We start from the raw sequence: 22,451 nt of genomic DNA on the forward strand, positions 1-22,451 counted from the left end.
TAGTTAGTTAGTTAGCTCCTTAATCAATGCCTGAGGAGGGAATCGAACTCTGGCCTACCAACCTACCGGAGGCCACCACAGAAAAGATAGTCAATTAGACAATTTAACAACATCAGTTTTGCTGTCCACCCATGTATCCTTGTAATCAATATTATTGCAAAAGTTTTATTCCATTCAATCTACCTTTCAATTAATCTCAAAGGGTGACTAAAATTTAAAATTTTTTAAAGCTTAGCTTCTCTATAAAAAACTAAATAAACAAATATATTTATTTCATTCATAAATTATTAAATATATTTCCTATTTGTTTTGCAACCGTACCCACTGTTTATGGCAAAATTTAGTTTATTTTGACATTAAATCCAAATACCTCAAAATTTAACAACTAATTATGACATTTTGTTTGGCAAATAATGAGTGATAAATTGATTAATTATGTTTAAAACATAATTTACATAAAAACACACATACATCAACACTAACACAGATTAATAAATATTGATTTAGCCGTTAAGTATTTTTAAATATTTAAACAAAAACAGTGTTCTACACAATTGAACTAAGTCAAGAAATTACACAGTACAACACTCAAAATAAAATTATAAAAAATAAATATTTAACAAAAAAAAAAAAAAAAAAACAACGCTCCTTATTTAATTTATTGTTTATTTGTTTTCTAATTTAAGTTTTATTAATTTTTGTCCGTTTTTTCAGATTTTTGCAGCGTCTTAACTAATGGAAAATTAAAAAAAAAACTTTAAAAATCAGGTATGTGTGAACAAATAATATTTATTATTATTAAATACATAAAATCAAACAAACATAAGTATAAACAAGCAAAATATAAAAAAAAATACTTAAAATAGTTAACAAATATTATGCAAATTTTGTTGAAGTTTTTGCGCGTCTTTTTTGTTTTTGTTAAATGTTTTTAAGACAAATTTAAGTAATTGTTGTTGCATAAAAGTGCCAGACAGTAGACAACAATGAAGTAAGAGCAACTAAAACAACAACAAAATTTACTTACAAATGCATACAACAATAATTACAACAAACAAAATGCTAATTTGTTTAAAAATGTTTACTTAACCACATTAGCATTGTCATCATCATCAACATCATAATCAATGTTGTCGTCATAATTATTATTATAATCATCATAAATGTGTCCTAATCGTGTTTGTGTGTAAGATTATTGGTAGGCTTGTTTTAACTAATATGTACAAAAAAATTATAAACAAAATAAATATTCTCTTATAAACATTTATACATACATACATACATACATACATACATACATATGTATGTATGTAAATAAAGAGTACTTGCATATTAAATAACTTTTTTTTTGTTTTTACTCTCAATCTAACTGTTGTTGTCTAAGGCGTCAAATATTTAAATGAACAAAAAAAAATACATAAACATAACAAAAGGAAGAAGATTTTGTGAAAAACAAACAAAAAATTATGCAAAATAATGCGAGCAGTGCAGAAAGGTACTTTTTGACGTCGCATCTTACACATTGAGTACTTTTTTTAAATGATTAACTTTTGTGAATGAACTAGTTCATAAACAGAAAATAGATTAGTGGAATGACTCTTAATTAGACTAATTAATATACTAGCCTAAAACTAGTCAATGAACTAATCTCTAGTCCTTAGACTAATCAATAATTCAGCCCCATAAACTGGTTAATAGAATAGTCCAAAAACTAGTTCATAGAATACTAAAAAAGACTAGTTCTTAAACTGGTCCAAAGACCAGTCCATAGACTGGTCTAAAGACTAGTTCATAGACTGCTTCAAAGACCAATCCAAAAACTATTCCATATACAAGTTCATAGACAAATGCATACACAAGTCCAAATGCATAGACTAGTCCACAGACAAGACCGTAGACTAGTCCAAAAATCAGTTCATAGAGTAGTCCAAAGACCAGTTCACAGACTAGTTCATTGACCAGTCTATATACTAATCCAAACTCTAGTCCAAAGATCAGTCCATAAAATATTCAAGAACTGGTCCATAGACAATTCCAATGAAAACTAAACAGACTAGTTCATAGGCTGGTCAATAGGCTAATTCAATATTAGTCCATAAGCCATTGATTACATAGTCCATTCACTTACCCATAGACTAGTCCAAAGACCTGTTCATACGCAAGTCCATGGACATGTCTAAATACTAGTCCATAGACTGATTCATAGACTATTTAATAAACTAGTCGACAGACTAAAACAAAGACTAGTCCATAGACTAGTACGCTAGATAATAGACTAGTCAATTCACTAATCCAAATAGTCCAACAACAGTCCATAGAATACTAGCCCATAGTCCATAGACATAAAGACTAACCCGCGGACTACTAAATAGACTAGTTCATAGATAAACTAGTCAATAGACGAGTCAAAATACTAGTTCAAAGACTAGTCCATAGACTACACCTTAAACTAGCACATAGACTAAGCCATTCACTTGTCCATAGACTAGCCCATACTTTAAATAAAAAGTTAAAAAAGTATTTTAGTACTTTTAATACTAAAAAGGTACCATTTTTGAAAAATTTAAATTCTACAATCCTGCTACATCTATACAAGTATGAGAGTGAGACTTAAAATGGGAGAGTGTCAGTATTGTCCCTTTTTTTAATCTGTTTTAAACTGATTAGCATACTATGTTGGTTTGTGTATAAGTATGCAAATTTTTAACATTTTTGACACTCTTCTTTTACTTCCTGACTCTTTAACAAAACAAAACCAACTACAACTATTATCTCTCTCTATGCAACAAGTCCTTATTGTTTATGCTGCTTGCTCTTTTAAAAGCAGCAACAGCAACAAAAAACACAAAATTATTTAAATTTTTTGGAATAATTTTTTTAAATGGCTGCATTGGCGCGTGCGTATTTAGCATAATTTTATGCAGAGTATGAAATTGTTGTTGCCTTTGGTTTGTAAAATATTACGGAAACAGGATTTTGGATTTTTTTATACGTAATAATTTAAATTATTCTTAACAAACCACCACAACAGAGACTGAGAGTTGTTAATTTTTTTTCGGTTAAGCAAGTGTCTGGGCATAGAAATTCTTCTTCTGTTTAATATTCACCGGTATTTTGAAACAAATTAATTTAAATAATTTTCAACTTTTATTGTTTAGTAAAACACCCTTTATGTTTATAGCTGCTGTAATAATATGCAGGATTTTTATGAATTATTTATTTGAAAAAAACAGGATAAAAAAGAAATTGTCTACAAATTTGTTACAAAAAAAAAAAAAAAAAAACACCATTCATTAAATGTTTGACCTAGAAATTATTTTCTCTGACTTCCAGTGTTCATTGCAATTTCATTTGTCTGTCTTTCTGTCTCCTCTTATTAATTTGTAATTCAAATCTTTTGTAATTGCAATGAAAATGTTTTTCGTTCTATTATTCATGGAACCGGTAAAGATTAAAGCATTATGATGATTTGTAATTTGTTAATTTCCTTTATTTTACATATTCATTTGTTTAAATATTTGCCATTCTGTTTGTGTGTTTTTTTGCTACTTTCTATGCGTTCCGGTCTGTTCATAGTTTAAATATTTAGTACAGAAGTACAAGTTCAAGAATGTTTTGCATTTTTGTTAGTTTTGACCTCTTGTCTTTGACGGCTTAAGAGTTTTTGTGTGTTTGTTTGTTTTTTGTTATTTTGAATAATAAATTTGATTTTGTAATTAAATTGGATTTGATTTTGTTGTTGTTGTTTTAGAGCATAGGTTTGGGGAAAAGGTAAAAGTTTGGAAGTGTTTAAGAAAAATATGCATTTTAAACAGTTTTTAAGAAATTTTTAAAATTGGTACTTTGGTCAACGAAATGCATTTTATTTGAGAATAACTTAGTTTTTATTAAAAGTTTTTAAACAATCTAATATATCATTTGATCAAATGCTAGAACCGAAATTTTTTTATAGAAATTTATATGAGTTTCTATTAAAAATTTTCTCGTTTTTTTACGTGAAATTTCTGTAATTTTGTTATTTGTGTTAATATTATTTAAGTCAAATTATTAAGAAAATAATATATCACTTTAGGTTATGCTAAATAATGCGAGCAGTGCAGAATGGTACTTTTTGACATCCATAAACAGAGCAGTACTTTTCCACGTCTTACACATTAAGTACTTTTTCTAAATTATTAACTTTTGTGAATGAACTAAAGCAGAAAATAGACTAGTGGAATGACTCTTCATTAGACTAATTAATATACTTACTAGCCAAGAGACCATTCAATGAACTAATCTAAAGACTAGTCCTTAGACTTATCAGTAGTGTTGTTACTAGTTAATAGAATAGTCCAAAAACTAGTTCATAGAATATTTAAAAGACTACACAGAGGGAAAAAGAAATATACAGGTTTGGTATCAAATTGACACCAAACTGTTTATAATTTTTCAATAACATCCGTTGTCAAAGTTAATACATACGTAATGTTGACAAACAATCCGTTGCCAATAGTGAGCTTACCAACGACAACGTTGCGTTGTCAACATTACATAGTATTGTCCAACGTATGTATATACTTTGACAACGAATGTTATTGAAAAATTATAAACTCTTTGGTGTCAATTTGTTACCAGGCGTATATATTTCTTTTTCCCTCTTTGTAGTTCTTAAACTAGGCAATAGACTAATCCAAAGACTAGACAATATAATAGTCCAAAGAGAAGTACAAAGACCAGCCCATAGCTTTCTCAATACATCAGTCCATAGACTAATCCAAAGACAAGTCTAAAGATTAGTCCACAGACATAACAATAACTTTTGGAACATTAATTCAGAAGTAGTGAATTTGGAATTCTAAAAAAAGGTTATTCCTCCTGTGACAAGCTTGTGTTAAAATCATTACTTCCGCAGGTCGTTTTCAGTATTTCCATGGAGTCAATTTACTACTTTTTCGCTTCTTTGGAAAAGCCTTTTTTTACATAGGCCGACAAATTTTTGACCCAGAAACCAAAGTATACTTTTCTAAAGGATTGAGATGCGCTGAATCAATTTTTGTAAAGTTGTTGTTGTATCAAACTTTAGGTGAAGATATCTCGAAGAAGAAAGAAGTTATGTTAAGATATTAAGCCTTTATTGACAGAATGGACTTTTAGATGGCATACAAAATTTTATAAATAAAGTTGTCTTGGCGCTGTTATAACGTTTAAAAATAGTTAAAAAATGGCGTGTTTTTAACTTCAGCACACGATATCTCAAATCCCAGATGTGATGAAGAAAATCTGTGGTCAGATTTGGATTCGAAGAAAAGTATTACTTGGTCTCAAGGTTTCGATTTTTTTGTTTTAAATTTTGTCGGCCTTGGGGGTTAGTTTTGGAATACAATATCGTTTAAATGTCCTTTTCATGATTCGAGCAAATCCGTCGAATTTCATGTTCAATGTTATCATTGAACCAATATACGCCATAGAAGTGGCGTTCAGCTTTCCATGAATTAATATGAATGAATTGTGAAGCCAACTTCACTACTAATCGTTAAATGTCAAAAGCAAAAAACCGACGCTCTCACTAAACCGAATATGAAATATATATTTGGGACTTTCATGTATTCCGATTGGATAGACTTCAATTCTGAAGGTCTAATTTCGATCGACTTTGTTTCAATTTTTCGATAAATTTTGTTAATTCAGCAACAAAATTTTAAATTAGTTTTTTTATTTTGCCATTAAAATAATACAAATTTTTATTAAAACTTTAAAAAAATTTAAATTAAAAAAAATTTAATTTTATTATTTACGAAGCATCATTTAATTATAATGAAATTCTAAGGGCAGCGGGGGATTTGTGTTCTAATTTAAAGACTTTTGCTTAAAAAAACTGTTCATAAAAAAACTTTATTTTGAAATAAAGCAAAAATATTTACACAATTTTAAAGAAATTTCACATATTCACAAAATAACTAAATTAATTCTATTTGCAGCAAGAAACTATTAAAATGTTATTTTAACCTTAAAATTGTAATAAAAGTTATTTTCTTTGCAATTTATACAAACAATTTATATCTTTTCATTAATATTTGATTTCTAACACAATAACCATGATTATTTTGAAAATCTCGAATAATTTTTGATCAAAATATAAAATTTGTTCATAATTTGTTTAACAAATTAAAGCAATATTATAAACAATAGTTATTAACCATATTTGTAGGCAAAACAACAATAAATACAAAATATTGCTTTTTCACCAAAAATATTAATAATATGTATTTAACTAATCCAACACTAATATTTTCTGACATTCCAAATATACACACGAAGACACAACACTTTAACACACTCTCTGAGCGAAAGAAACAAAAAAAAAAAAGAAAAAACATTTAAACAAAAATAAAATGTTTTAATGACAGCAACCTAAGTCAAGCGTAAGTGACACCACCCAATTGGGTGTTATGGGCAAATGACAGCTATAGGAACAGCAAGAAACCAACCGAACAATTCAACACCCCATCCTCATTGCCAATAGAACCTTAATGAACTAAAACGAAAGCAAAAGTTGTCCACTGCTGCTTAAACAAGATGATGGTGATGATGAGGAAAAATTTCCAAAAATTTATGTTTTTGTTGTTATTAAGATTTTCACGCGACTATTTAAAGAACAACAGACAGAGTCCAACTGCAGCTAAAGCATCGTAAAATAGAGTAACAAAGCCCAAAATATATGTACAATAGAATGGCAGTAATAAAAAAGAAGTATGTGCGTATGAGCAACTAAATGTGGAAGAAACGGAAAAAAAGCACGAAAAAACACTTCCTTCCAAAAGAAGAGTTGGCGGCATAAAATGAGCATGTTAAAATAGTGGTAGTTGTTGTTTTTCATATTATGAATATTTTAATTTAAACAGAAAGAGTAACAGCAGAGGGAAGAGTGCTAGTAGTAGTGGCAGACAATTTTGAAAATTCTATCAAAAATTTAAACAAAACTTTGGCGGACCATATTTTATAAAAAAAATCAAAAATTTCGCTAAATTCTACTGTTACCATAAAATTCGTTAAATAAATGGACAAACTACTGGGTCCGTATGAAGCTAGACAGACAGATAGTTGACTATAGATGGCTAGATAATGCTAGAGAGAGGGTGTTATATTGTAGGTTTGTGGTTTTCACATTTCAACAACAATGAAAATTTTGTTCTCTTTCTAGCACTCAAAGGTAAACAGTAATTAAAAATGTCACTACTATCATGTATAACAACATCGATATATACTAACGCACATTAGCAAAAACAACAACAACTGCTACTCATAGCACTCTAACAATTGTTTAAATGTAATAAATAGGCGTAACATTGGAATAGCCAGTCTTTGGCTCTCTCCCTCATAGAAGTACAAGTATGTAGTCGCTCTTAAAATACACAATCTTTAACTATGGTTGATAAAACAATATTTCCGCATTACTCTACACTCGAGTACCTCCGATACTCATACTTGTAGGTACATATTCGTTTCTATTACAAATAAAACCCAAGACCAACTCTTGTAATGTCATACTTGCTCTTGCTTTATTTTTGCACAAAAAACCATGTTTAAGCTCTCTTTAACTCTCACTACACTTTCCAGTCCCCAAAAGACGGTAAATAAAAATCCAATATGAATTTTCTTCCATGTATTACCATCTTTGTTTAACTAATGTCTAATACTGCCTAGGCTATCTCTTTTGCTCTTATTTCTCAATTTAAGTAAATATTTCTGACTTTGTCTGACTCTTGCTATGAAATACAGTTATCGTAGTCTAATGCCCTCCCTTTCTAACATTCTCTTTTTGCCATTGTTCACTGGAATGTTTTGCTGCTTCTTGTTCTTCCTCTTTACTGTCTGTCTATCCACTACGTTGTATTTGCCGTTGTTGTTTGTTCGTGTGTGTGTGTGTATTTTTGTGCTCCGTGTAAGCGCGTTAAACATCGCAATGCGTGTAGAGAATTGTTGTATGTTGGTGTGTGAGTGTGTGTCTGTTTCTGTTTCCTATTGTAAATGTGTGTTGCGTTGTTGTTTCTATGGGCCCAGTCGTTGTGTCGGTGTGTGTTTTGTGTGTAGAGTTGTAGCAGTTTCTTGCCTTGTGCTTGCTCTCTGTACCTTCGTTTGACGATGCATGACGTTAGTTCACTTCGATAGCTCTACGAGTTTACACGTGAATTTATTAAAGACTCCGCAGAAAAACAACTCACACAAAAGATTAAACCAAAAAGAAAAAAGTTGAAATATTCTTTCAAGTTAAAAAATAAATAATAAGAAAGAAATTCAAATAAATTAGAAAAAAACACACACACATATACAAATTGAATCAAAATTCAAAGTTGTTTCGTAAAAACAAAAAAGTTAATTTAAACAAACATTTCCAAACTAGATCTTGAGCATAAAACTCCTACGATTTCTTATTCAAATCGAAAAATCGGGTTTTCCAAAAAATACCGCGAGTGCTGCTTAATTTAAAACCAAATAAACAAGAAAATAATTGTTTAAATTAAACGGTTAAAAAGTTACAAATTGTTTAACATACTAAAATAAATAAAATCAATAAATTGTTAAAACAATTAAAGCAAAAAATAAAAAAAACAAAATTTGTGTTTAATTCAAATAAATGCACAGAAGTTTAAATAAAAGAAAAAAGTGCAAAATAATTTTTGTTACAACATCATGTTCAGTGTTTAAAAAACTAACAAGCAAATTAAAATAAAAACGCTTCAACACCTGCCACCCAGAAAAATCGCTGCCTAATAAATAAATTTGAAAAAATTCTGAAAAGCCGACGGTTTTTTCCAGTCCCTGAAAGCACTTACAACTTGTTGCTTTTGGCGAATAATTTCTTTTTAATCACGTCCCCTAAATATTGTTGAGCTCTGCTTTTTTTCGAAAAAGCCGCTCAACCTTTTGCTGGATATAATTCTCGTTTGTTTTCGTTACGACGCAAGACTTCAAGACGGTTGCCTCACGGTTTGAGTGGAATGAGCATAGGGACCCTGGTCTTTCTTTCGATAGATCGGTTTTCAAAGTCGTTAAACTGAGCCCCAACTTGGAGCCCTACCCCGCCAGCGTGGAGGGCCTGAACAGCCCTAGAGCGGTGGGGATGGCCGCCACCTCATACATGACACCGTCCAGCGGTGATCTCGATATGGCTTTAGGAGGCGGTTACCACACATCATCGCCCCGATCGGCCACCGATGCCGGCGAAATGAAATACATGCAACACCACCATCACCATCATGCCGCCGCAGCAGCAGCAGCCGCTCACCACCAGCTACCATCTTCGCCCAGTCCCAGCACTATTGGTACAGGCGGAGGAGGTGGTGGTGGTTCTGGCTCCGGCGTCTCGGCCAGCCTTAGTTCCGTCACACCCACTGGTGGCTTAAGCTCAAATCCCTGGACTTCATTACCTCCCACAGACCCTTGGGCCCTGCAGTCCCATCATTCTCATCATCATCCCGCCGATGCCGTTAAACAGGAAATGTCACATCTTTCACAACAACACAGAGTACAACAGGGCATGGCTTCGCCTCATGCCTGGCATGCTCCCGTTCATGCAGCTGCTCACTACGCTCCCACTGGTGGCTCACCGCTGCAATACCATCACGCCATGAACGGTATGCTACATCCCGCACATCCAGCCCATCACCAAAGTGTGGCTCCCCTACATCATGCCTTAAGAGGTGAATCGCCTTCTCTACCCATACATCCCCACCACATGCACGGTGATCGTGATGTCAGTGGCGGCGAAGAAGATACACCCACCTCCGACGACTTGGAGGCATTTGCAAAACAATTCAAGCAACGCAGAATAAAATTGGGATTCACACAAGCTGATGTTGGTCTGGCGCTAGGCACCCTCTATGGCAATGTTTTCTCCCAAACCACCATCTGCCGTTTCGAGGCTTTACAACTGAGCTTTAAGAACATGTGCAAACTGAAACCCTTGCTACAAAAATGGTTGGAGGAAGCTGATTCTACTACCGGCTCTCCCACCAGCATCGACAAGATCGCAGCTCAAGGTAGAAAACGCAAGAAGCGCACCAGCATAGAGGTCAGTGTTAAGGGAGCCCTTGAACAACATTTCCACAAACAGCCAAAGCCTTCTGCCCAAGAAATCTCCTCATTGGCCGACAGTTTACAGTTGGAAAAGGAAGTAGTGCGAGTGTGGTTTTGCAATCGCAGACAGAAGGAGAAACGCATGACGCCGCCCAATACCATGGGTGGTGATATGATGGACGGTATGCCTCCAGGTCATATGCATGGCCATGGCGGTTACCATCCTCACCACGACATGCATGGCAGTCCCATGGGTACACACAGTCACAGCCACAGTCCGCCTATGCTAAGTCCACAGAATATGCAGTCGGCCGCGGGTCATCAATTGACGGCTCACTAGCAATCAGAAATCCAGGAGTCGAACTCAGCTGCAGCTGCGTCCACTCCTGCCTCCCTACATCAGCAACAACAACAGCAGCAACACCAACATAACCAACACCAACAGCAACAACAACAGCAGCACGGCCCCAATACACCCTCGTCGTCGGCTGGGTCCTCTGCCACCATGACCACGAACGTTATGTCACCTCAAAGTCCGCTGGGATCAACAAACGCTAACAATAATAATAACAACAACAATAATAACAATAACAATGATAACGAGCATTTATCACAAGTTAAGCAACAACAGCAGCAACAAGCCTCCTCCATAGCAGCCGCTGCAGCAGCTGCCATGTACATAGATCCCATGCGTTACCACAATGCCGCCGCAGCTCACCATCATCACCACCAGCATCCTCACTTAAATCCCGCCCATCATCCGCATCTGTTCCATACCAGCGATCAGGCCTTGCAACACTCCTCCACTCAGCACCATCACCTGCAACAGCCCCAAGCTTCGCCGGGTGGCAATAGTACGAGTGGTGTTCTGCAGGCTTCCTCATCAGCGGCCTCACCTTCGTCTGTGTCCTCGGCACTAGGCGTGAGCGGAGCTAGCAGTATGCATCATTTGAATTTGAATCCCCATTCGTTGCATCAGCACCATCACCAGCAGCAGCATCATCATCACCACCAACAGCAGCAACAGCAGTTACATGCCCGTCGTCTCTTCGAGTGGAGTTTGCAGTTCGGTGCTGCCGCTGCTCCGGGAGCAGTAAGACATTTTAATACGTTTGGCGGTTCGGGTGAATAGCATTCGTCAGCTGCTGCAGCCGCAGCAGCCTCAGCCGCATGGTTTGGTTATGAATCGTCTTAAGAAAAGGGACTTTCACAGGAATAGAACAAAAATAGAATGAATAAGGAAGATAAAGAAGTCTTTTTGAAAATTAGGCCGTGTTCCAAGAAAAAAAAAAGGTTGTCATAAACTTTGAAACTTTTTGTTAAAAAGCGGAAATATTTTTTGACCCAAAGTAGGGAAAAATTGTTGTAGTGACATTTTTGTCTTTTATGCCTTGAATGTAAATTTTCCATTGCTAAATACAGAAATGTGTTTAGGAAATTTTCGAAATATTCAGGGAAGAAAGGTTTTCATTACTTTAGATTTTAGCATTCCACTTTTTTTCTATTTGAAAGAAGACGTCAGTCAGAGCTGCTATTAGCAGGATCAAGGGACTAAGTACGAGCAAGACAGAAGCGAGCTAAACCAGTGCATTAGTCTGTGTTAAAAATATAAATTTCTTTATTAAAAGAAAACAATGGAAAGTGAATTTTATGGAATTCTTAAAGAAACTCAATTTTTTATAAATAAAACAAAAAAAGTTTTTAAAAAACTTTTATAAATTTAATAAAGAAAAAAAGGCAATTCAAATCAAACGAGTTACAAAGTGATGTTTTATAAACAATTATAAATTAAATACTTTTTTTAAATATAATTTTATTTTAATTTTTATGTTTTTTTTTGGTTAAATTAAATTTTAAGCACAAAAACGAAAAAAAAAAAGAAAAAAATTAAATAAAATTTACAAAAAGTTAAAATATTTAAGAAAAAATAGAAAAAAGTGATAATGTTGGGGAAAAAAGCGTTAAAAAATTAAGAGATAACTTCACAACCTGCCGGCAACAAAAGCTCAAGGTAAATTTTTGTTAAAGATATTTTTCTTTAATTTTTTTGAAGCTAAACTAAACACTTTTTAACACTTTTTTCCTTTAAACAACAAACACATTTTCTTTCGAAATTTTTAACAAAATATAATTTTATTTAATTTTTTTCTTTTTTCAAGAAATCTTAATGTAAATCTTTAAAACCACTCGAAACAAAACCAATCCTCTCCACTCCACTCCCCTTGTGTAAATAGTTAAGTCATTAGTCAGTAGGAATTTTTATCTTAATAATTTTTAAATATACTACAACAAAAAATAAAAAAAATAATATTTAAACACTTAAAAAAAATAAATAAAACAATGAATGAAGAATGATTGAATGAATGAAAAGACAACCAGAGAAATCACTAAGAATTCTTTAGTTATTTTAGTCAAAAAATAAAAGTTGTAGGTTTAAAACAAACGTCATGAAAAGAAAAAAACAAATAATTAATAAATAAATATTATTAAAACAAAATAATAGTTATTTAAACAATGAAAAAAACCACAACAACAAGATTTATACGCCTCTTAAACAAGAAAAAAATCCACAAACAAAAAAAAACTTAGTTAAAATTTAACAAAATTTTTCTTTAGTCTGTAAGTTGTGTAAAAAAATTTATAAAAAAAAAAATTCAAATAAAAATAAAGTTAAACTTAATTTAATTTTGTATAAAAGAAAATCCCTAATTTGTTTTAATTTCTAATTCTTATTTTTTTTACATTATTTCATGCAAAAGAATAAAAATAAAATAAATAATTCCTTTTTGTAATTTCTGTGAGTGTAATATTTTTTTTTTTAAATTTATATAAGTATTTTTTTTTATTTCTACACACTGTATAAACATTTATAAATTTATATTTCTGCGTTTAGTTTTATTTTATAAATATTTCTTAAAACAAAAAAACAAATTCCTAAACAAAATTTTATCTATAATTGTGAAAATTTTTAAGTGTTGAACATTTGTAAGAAATTTAAACAAAAATAAAAAAAAAAACAAAAAATTATGTAATAAATATTATTATTAATTAATGGTAAAATTATAATGGCTAAACAAACAATTATTATTATAAAACAACAACAAATAAATGATTGCAAAAACAAAACATTCCTTCAATAAAATTGTAAAATATTTAAACCAACACAATGAAGTAAAAATTAAAAAAAAATCTTTAAAAATAATTAAATGGAATAAATGATAAATAAGAAACAAAAAAAAAAGTCATCGGTTCTTACCACCACCATTCTATACAAAAAAATATAAAAAATACAAAAAAAAAAACAAAATAAATATTATTAAAAAAATTTTAATCAAACATCTTTTTATTTTGCCGTCGGTAAATAATAGCTTTTTTAAGTTAGGAATTTGGGGAAACATTTGGTCGGTAATTTTTGACATGCCACTGATTTTATCAAAATTTAGTAGGGTTACACCGATTTAGTTTATATTTCTGGGTCCATACTATTGGCAATGATTAAAGTAGCATCTTAACCTTAAACAAGGATTTTCTAGTATTTTAAATCAAAAGTTTTTATTGGTTTAACAAGTTTAGGTCTCTCATTATACACTGAAAATAATCTATGCTTCGTCGTATGCCAATCGGCTCAGAATTACTTCCTAAGTCGATTTAGCTGTGTCCGTCTCTCTGTGTGTCCATGTAAAGCTTGTGCGTATGCTACAGTTCGCAATTTTCCAGATACATAATTTGATGTAATTTGGCATATACTCTTCTTTTAATCCAAGGACAAGCGCTATTAAAAATGGCTGAAATCGGTCCATTACAACCATACCCCCTGAATAGGGCTTTTGAGCCCATAATTATGTTAAATATTTTATAGAAGTTTAAATGACATTGCCTATTTTTGTAAAAATCTGGCCTCATTTGACCCTAGCCCCCATACAAACTCCCCTTCAGAAAATGACTTGAAGTTCAAAATTCACTTATATATACTAATAACACGATGAAATTCTACATAAATAACTTTTATGTAGACGTAGATTCCTCTACCGGCATTTATAAGGATAGGCCCATATTTAGCCTCACCCTCATATGAGCCCTTTTGTAGAAAATCTATTGTTTTGTCAACAATAAGTAAAAATATTTAATTTAGGTAAAATTAAATTAATGCTTTATTATTTAAAAAATAATCCAAATTTTTTACATACTTACTGGTATAGGGTATCATATGGTAGGCCATGCCCAATTATACATTCATACTGGTTCTTAAATTTGTGATTTTATTTAATTTCGCTTAAATTTACTAAAAATATATTAAAAACTATTTTAGAAATTAGAAAATTGTTTGATTAAACAATATTTCATATTATAGATGAAACTTTCATAAATATTATGAAAAAATTAGTTACTTTTTTCGTAAAGTTATGCTAGGATTATTTTCAGTGTATGCTTATATATGCTATCGCACTAAACCAAATGATGTTGGCTTAACAGACAGACTGATGGAAAAGTTGTTCTTTACTTTTCTATTAAACGATTTTTTTTCAAGCCAATCGCAAAAAGACCGACGGACAAAGTTGGATCGTTACTCAACTTTTTTATAAAATCATAATTATTCTAAGCAGAAACAAACTTACTTTTGTAAAATTAGAAAATTATTGGATTAATAACAATATATTCGTATTATATACGAAACTTTCATAAATATTATGAAAATAGTAGTTACTTTTTTCGTAAAGTTATGCTAGGATTATTTTTAGTGTATGTTCCTATATGCTATCGCTCTAAACCAAATGATGTTGGCTAAAGAGACAGACTAACACAAAGTTGTTCTTTACTTTTCTAATAAACGATTTTGGCAAAAAAAATCGACAAAGTTGGGTCGTAACTACTGGATCATAACTGAACTTTTTATGGAAAAGTTTTTTTTTGACAATAATCATGAATGTCTAGGAATATTGCGCTTATCTCTGTTTTTTTTTTTTTTTTTTGATTTTTTGATTGATCTCAACAGACATAGAGACTTACTTTAATCGGCTCCGCTATCAGAATATTTATATAATATGATCGTAAAAGTTTATTGTAGAAATTACAAAAGGAATTTCATATATAGATGGTTAAGGGTATAAATATAATGGTTAAGTATTCATAATCTAAACCGGACATTATTGTCCACAAAAAATTTACTATTTAGTCTCATAACTCTTATCATCCCACAGATATCGTTAAAGAGCACAGCGTACAACTCCCTTTCATACAGCTGCACACTGAGCCCCCGCTGTAGGTTCACACATGCATTACCCATGAATGATTTCATTCACCACTAAAGTGTGGTTCTCCTTCAATTATTAATCGCCTTCACTCCGACTATTAAAAAATTAAGTCGAGTTTGTATAGAGTGTTAAAAGATTTTTGCTCCGGAATGGCTCGAGTCATATTCGGTAACGATTGTCAACTAAGCGAAAATTTTATAAATTTTTAACAACGGCGTAACTGTAAGCGCAATATTAGTTTTTATATACATTACAGTAATAAAACTTTTCATTAAATGAATCCAAAGTTTCATTCCAGTAACGAAAATTTTCTTTAAAAACTCCTGAATTCATTCATAAGCTTGATTTGAACTTGATTTGTTTATATGAATTAATTATTGTATAAATTCGTATCCTAATTAGGAAATTAAGATACAAATTTGATATCTATAAAATTGTAACAGTACACAGAGGGAAAAGGAAATATACACGCCTGGTACTAAATTGACACCAAAGAGTTTATAATTTTTCAATAACATTCGTTTTCAAAGTATATACATACGTACGACAACACTACGTAATGTTGACAACGCAACGTTGTCAAAATTGCAACAATTCGTTGTCGAATTCTAAATGTTATACACTATGTTGACAACATTGCTGTTGTCAACATTGACAACATATATAGTATTGTTGTACGCATGCATATACTTTGACAACAAATGGTATTGAAAAATGATAAAGAGTTTGGTGTCAATTTGGTACCAGGAGTGTATATTTCTTTTTCCCTCTGTGTTATTTTATTTATTAGTTTATTTATACATACCAGCAATGAAACATTTTCATTAAATGAATGTAAAGTTTCATTCCAGTAATGAAACATTTGTTTTAAAACTTCCGTATTCATTCATAAGCCAATCGCACTTGATTTGAAAGTTCAAATGAATTATTTTTCTAAATCGGACTTCCTTCCATGCTTTTCTTGCAATATTTAGAAAACTTATAAAAATCTTTAACAATTTTTATTATGTTTATTTAATTATTAATTTTAAACTTTAAGAAAGTATGATTTTTTAATTTGATTTAATAACTTTTGTTTGTAAATCTCCCCAAAAAACTTTATATTGTCAAAATTTCAATATAAATAATTAAAACAAAAAAAAAACTACACTTCCACGTTCGTTGAATGTCTTAAATATTTTCGAAAAAAAAACAAACAAAAAACATGATTTTGAACTTGTGTTGAAAATATGACATTTATTAGCCATAAAATCCAGTGAAATCCTTAAACGAAATCCTAATGTAATGTTGCATCATCTTTAAAATAAAAATCTTTCAAAAAAACAAACATTCCACAAAAATTAAACTCTAATTTAATCTGTGTACTTTTCAATTAAAAAAAATATACAATTTCTTAAAGAATTAAAAATAAAGAAATGTTAATAATACTTCAAATAAATTATTGTATTTATTAAAAATTATTTAATTGAACCAGTTTTAATGTTGTGGTGACAAACAACTAAGAAAAAAAAATTGCAAAATTAACAATAACGTAAAACAAGAAAACAAATTATTATTTTTTCTTACGTTTTTTTTAAGTAAACAAATTTTTTTAATAAAAAAAAGTTCATAAAATTTGAAAAAAATACTTAACAAAAACAACATAAAGGAAACACGCATGTTACAATTTAATTAATTGTACAAAAACAATGTTAATTATAATAAATCAAGTTATTTGTTTTTAATTTTTTTCTTATTAAAAAAGTACTTGTGTTTATAAACATAATATTTAAAAATAATTTAATTATACACATTTTGAAGTTAAAAATAACCTTAGTTTTGAAAAATATTTAACTGATGAAATTTCCAAAATTTTTGCAACACATGTTGAACATTTTTAGGTTTCATTGGCATTTTGCTGGAGTGTAACAACCCTTTTTTTGGTTGTCAAAAACCAAAATGTGTGTTTAGAATGGTCGGTCGGCCAGTTTGACTTGATTGATTGAAAGTCAAGGGACATTAGAGGAAAAACTGGATAGAAACTGGAAATCTAACTTTATGATGTTTTACACCATTTCCCAGGGATAATAATAATTGATTTTGAAGTCTTAAGTTAGGATAATGTTTGGTTTACTTCACGTTCATAACGTGATTAACGATCTAAGTTTGGAAATATCATTTGTTTGAAAAACTATGAGTCGTAGAACTTCTGCTGCATTCTATTATCGTGCAGGTTCACATCTCTGATTTCTGTGATTCAGTCTCAAGGGAGTGGGAACAATTTGCTTACATTAATATCTATTAACTATGATCAGCTGCTCTCTATCCTACTTCTTTGCAAATGGGAATTGATTTCTAAATCTACTCACGGCCACAGCTGCAACTTTCTCAAGAAGTCTTGTAGAGTATTATCTTCCCCTTAGTTCATTACTTTATTCTGTGCTCATTTTTCAATTTTAGAGTTTATAATGATAAAATATTTGAAATGTATCTTACACTTGGAAACAGTGTTAATCCTTAAATTTAACCCTTTAACATATTGTCAACTCAATTTACTCGCACACATGAATCGAAAATTTCCTTAAAATTTCGCACTTTAAATTGAAAACATATTTTCAATTTGAAATACTGTTACTTTGTTTTCCTCTACAAAGAAACACATTGAAACATTTAAAACTTTTAAACAGTGACACGTTTTCTATATATTTTGTATAGTTTTTCCAAACCAAATTCTGTGGGTGTGAAGAAGGTATTTACAGTTTAGTGTTTAGAAAAGGGAAAAAAATGAAATTCCCTAAAGGTCTGTTAATGACTGCGTTGCTGTTAGTTTTTTTATTTTGTTCGGGTTATAGTGTTTTTATTTTCTTTATGTTGGCTTAAATTATATATTTTACTCCAAAAAAACTGAAACTATTTTCTCTATACACTTTTTTAAATATGTAATATGTTTCAGTTGTTACAAAAAGTCACATAAATAACGCGTTTTATATACAATTTTTTTGTTGTTTAATAGAAACAGCTGAAAAAAAGCCACCCGCTAGAACGCCATTTTGCTGTTTTTGTTCTTCAGTATTATTTTTTTTAGTTTTTTGTTGTTGTTGCTAGCAATAGTAACAACAATAGTAATTTCAACAACAACGTCAACAATGATGGCCACATTGTTATTACTATGACTACAACAACATAAATCTAACAACTATACAATCATACCAATAACAATACCGTACTGAACCAAAAGCAAAGCAAAACCAAAATCATCATCATTCCAAACTACCATTTCATTTCAATTCAAGCCAAAAACAAACCAACCAACAACAAAACTTCCATACAAATTCCTCTTCTTGTTCATAATACTCGCACTTACAACAATGGCTTTTACATACATACATGCATACATATGTACAAATATCCATACATACTACATGAGAACATTGAGAGTTACGTACTTACAAACATGTAAGTACTAACTATTTTTATATACAGATATTTACTCTCTTTCGTTTCAATATCTATGGAGACGTAAACAATGTTGTATGTTACTTCGCAATGCCAAATCCAAATCGAGTCAGCAGCCATTTAGCCATCCAGTCACTTTAACAGTCAGCTAGTAACACAATAAACCAAAAAAGTGACAACAGATTTCTACAAAAATGAAGAATGTAAAATGTATCGAACAGACTTTAGTGTAGACTTTGCTTTTGAATTGATTCTAACAGAACTTTGAATATTTATTCATAGGTAGATAGATAGATCGATAATAGATAGATAGATAGATAGATAGATAGATAGAGAATGATAAATAGTAGATAGATAGAAGATAGAAGATAGCTAGATCGCGATAGATAGATTAGATAGATAGATAGATAGATAGATGATATATAGAAGATAGAGAGATAGTAGATAGGTAGATAGATGATGATAGATGGATCGATAGATAGTAGAATTATAGATAGATAGATAGATAGATAGATAGATAGATAGAAGATAGATAGATGGATAGATAGATAGATAGATAGATTAGATAGCATAGATAGATAGATAGATAGATAGATAGATAGATAGAAGATAATAGATAGATTATAGATATATAAGATAGATAGCTCGATAGATAGATAGCTAGATCGATAGATAGATAGATAGATAGATAGATAGATTATCGATTATTTCTTTAGATAGATAGATTATCTCACCGAAGTATACTAAATATATAAAATTTAGGGCTAATGCCGTAAAGAATCAATATTTACGTAGTCAGGTTGTTGTTGTAACAGCTAAAACTATACAATAATTTAGTTGGGGGGTTCTACATCAATGTCCAGGCCTAAAAATTGGGCTACTTCAACTGGATGCGTCCATAAATCCATTGGACAGAGTGAAGTAGGGTTGGCTGAGCAGTTGAATATGTGGTGGGTATCATGAGGACCCTAACCACATGCAGGACATTCATTGGGGACGGCACGGTCTATACGTGACCAGTAGGCATTGAGCCTGTTGCTCCATCCCGATCTTAGTTGTGCCAGAGCTACTTTTGTTTTCCGCGGCAGGTTTTCTTCCGTGTCTGCTATGGGCGGTCATTCCCCGACAGCCGGTTCTACGTACCGGAATGACCCGAATTATTCGGCCAAGGGATGTCAACCCTAGCAACAACAATACGTAGTCAGGTTATATCTTCTGCTTAAATTTATTGAAATTATCAATATTAAAATGTAGGATGTTTGTTTAATCTCCATAAATGATTTCTTATTACTAACATTTAACTTTTAGTGTAATTTTGTCCATTTCATTTTATCAATAGTAAATTTGAGTGTTATTTTGTGTATTTTCATTTCACACTGACATGGCTGGCTGTGTGATTATTTTCTTTTCATTTTTTGTCTGTACTCTGGTTATGCACTGTATTTTAATTTTTTTCGTTTGTTTTATTTTGTCTGTTTTTTTGTGAACACATCCAGTTAGTCGGTTGGTCTCTGGTATTGCTTTGGGGGTCTGGTCCCAAGGGTAATTATTGACACGGTTGTATGCACGCAGAAAAACACGCAAACTCTCTACTCAGCGCACAAAAAAACAGTAGAGAGGCAAATGGATGGATGGATGGATGACTGGTTGGTATCATCAGAGGAAAACATAATAGAAAAACTGACAAAGTAGAAAACAAAAAATTAACAAAAAGGTGAAATTTAAGGAAATTTGGAAAATTTAACATTAGCAAATAAAGTTATTCAATTAAAGAGATTTTTTTCAAAAATTTCAATTTCAAACTAATTCTTTTTAGTTATTTTTTATTCACTTTCGTTAAATTTTAAAATTATTTTCCTTTGTGTATAAATTAAACATTTATCATAATATAAACACACCAAAATCAATATAAGAAATAATTGACTACTTTGTTACATGATTTTCAATTGAAAAAAAAAAAAACAAAAAAAAAACTCAGTTGCAGCATTTAGCACGTGATAACGTGAGCGCTTGCGCCATAAAGATCTTTAATAGAGATCAACGAAAATATTTTTATTTTGCATATTTTAAAAAAGCCGGCTTAATAATTATTTTGTTTTTTATTATTTTAAATGAATATTAAATATTATAGACAATTGTTGGCAGAAAAGCTTAAGGATTAATGTTATAAATTAAAAGATCTTTTAGAGAATTGCTTTATTTAATCACATAAATGATGAATATATTTCTTTATAACTGATTTAAATAAATGTGAAATAATAAGTATTTTAGTTAATTTCCAATAAATGTCAAATAGTTATATATAAAGTCGTTATAAATTCCAACAGCTTTTTAATCAAAACGCATACGATTTATTGCTGGATTGTATAATTGACAATTGAACAAATAAAAAACCCACTTACAATTTTATATTAAACTTAAGCAGAGTCTTAAAAGGGTGTAATTTTTAATTTTGTTTGAGGAATTGTATGTTCAATTTGTATAAGGGAAATAATACGATATTCATTAGCAGAAGGAATTAAATTTAGTCTGATTCCTTATCGCCTTAATTATACCATTTTTAAAGTTTAATAACGCTTAGAAAGTTTTCATGTCAAATGTACAGGGAAGATCGCATAGAAATATCTACTTTACAGAACAATGGTAAAAACTTAAAGATCCAGAGTCCAAATAATAACCTATTAACCCTTAGAAAAGCAAAAATCTCATTGGTTGTTGGTTGGTGGTTTAGGCTGCAATAGATGCACGCGTGGGTCCTTTTGTTTGTGCTGTTGGAGTTTGTTTCGTCAAACCAACCGCCTGATAAAGGCGTTTAGGTTATCTATTCTAATCCCAGATAACTCTGAGGTGTCCTCTAGAAATCGATGTCCCAGATATCGGAGTCGGATGTCCCCTAATGCAGGACAGTGACAAAGAAGGTGTTCAATTGATTCCTCTTCTTCTTCATCTTGACAGCTTCTACAGTAGTCGTTGTAAGGTAACCCAAGTCTTATTACGTGGTTACCAAATTTACAGTGCCCTGTGATGACAGCTACAATTTTGCTGAGTTGGAATCGTTTATATATCAAAAGATGGTCGGTGCACTCCTTATCAAGCTTTGGCCATATCTTCTTTGTTTGAATACAAGTTGGCTCATTTTTCCATCTTGCCTGAGAGAGTTCACAGAACATGAACATCTATAAGTCTTTTGCATACTCTTATCAGAGTATACCACAGAAATGGTCTATGTCCGTGTCGGGCAACTGTGAACAAGTTTTCGCTAGCTTGCCAGCGATACTCTAGCCTATAGAGTGCCCTTGTCCTCGTACCCATAAGAGTATGATGTTTAAATGTCTCACCATCCTATTTAAGGATGCCCGGAATTCCCGGAATAGCCGTGATGTAGAGTATACATCTGTATACACCTCATTAGAGAACTGCATTGTAAAATTCACTCGGAATTTGGTAAACTTAAAACAAGCGCGATCATACTGTACAAATTACGAACCTGTTCGGTTATTTGTATCTTAACGAAACGAATGTCAATTTATTAAGAAACAAAATTATTGGAAAGACCTAATGGTGATTTCTTAAATTTTTTACTCTAGTCTTGGTCAATAGCAACCTATTTACTTTTGGAGAATTTTGACATCCATATGAATATTTGGGGATAAAATGGACGGACTGGCTATATAGGTACCTCCCATATAAAGAAAATATTTAAAA

General features: G+C 31.2%; 2 protein-coding genes across 2 annotated transcripts; both read left to right on the plus strand.

Annotated features, from left to right (window-relative positions):
- The first annotated feature begins 8,138 nt into the window (after positions 1-8,138).
- On the plus strand, positions 8,139-12,491 carry LOC119600756 (POU domain protein CF1A-like). The gene has a single exon (XM_037951249.1). The coding sequence runs from the start codon at positions 9,104-9,106 to the stop codon at positions 10,397-10,399; it is 1,296 nt and encodes a 431-aa protein (XP_037807177.1). The 5' UTR covers positions 8,139-9,103; the 3' UTR covers positions 10,400-12,491.
- Positions 10,349-12,491, plus strand: LOC119600757 (myb-like protein Q). The gene has a single exon (XM_037951250.1). The coding sequence runs from the start codon at positions 10,565-10,567 to the stop codon at positions 11,189-11,191; it is 627 nt and encodes a 208-aa protein (XP_037807178.1). The 5' UTR covers positions 10,349-10,564; the 3' UTR covers positions 11,192-12,491.
- Positions 12,492-22,451: the final 9,960 nt, after the last annotated feature.

Source organism: Lucilia sericata, unplaced genomic scaffold, assembly GCF_015586225.1.
Source record: "Lucilia sericata isolate MDLA Ls3-8-SP2 unplaced genomic scaffold, ASM1558622v1 Contig000120F_arrow, whole genome shotgun sequence".
NCBI classification, from domain to species: domain Eukaryota; kingdom Metazoa; phylum Arthropoda; class Insecta; order Diptera; family Calliphoridae; genus Lucilia; species Lucilia sericata.

Bases quoted from the DNA above. Each gene is read 5' to 3' on its own strand.
- LOC119600756 (XM_037951249.1), top strand. From the start codon at position 9,104: ATGGCCGCCACCTCATACATGACACCGTCCAGCGGTGATCTCGATATG.
- LOC119600757 (XM_037951250.1), top strand. From the start codon at position 10,565: ATGACCACGAACGTTATGTCACCTCAAAGTCCGCTGGGATCAACAAAC.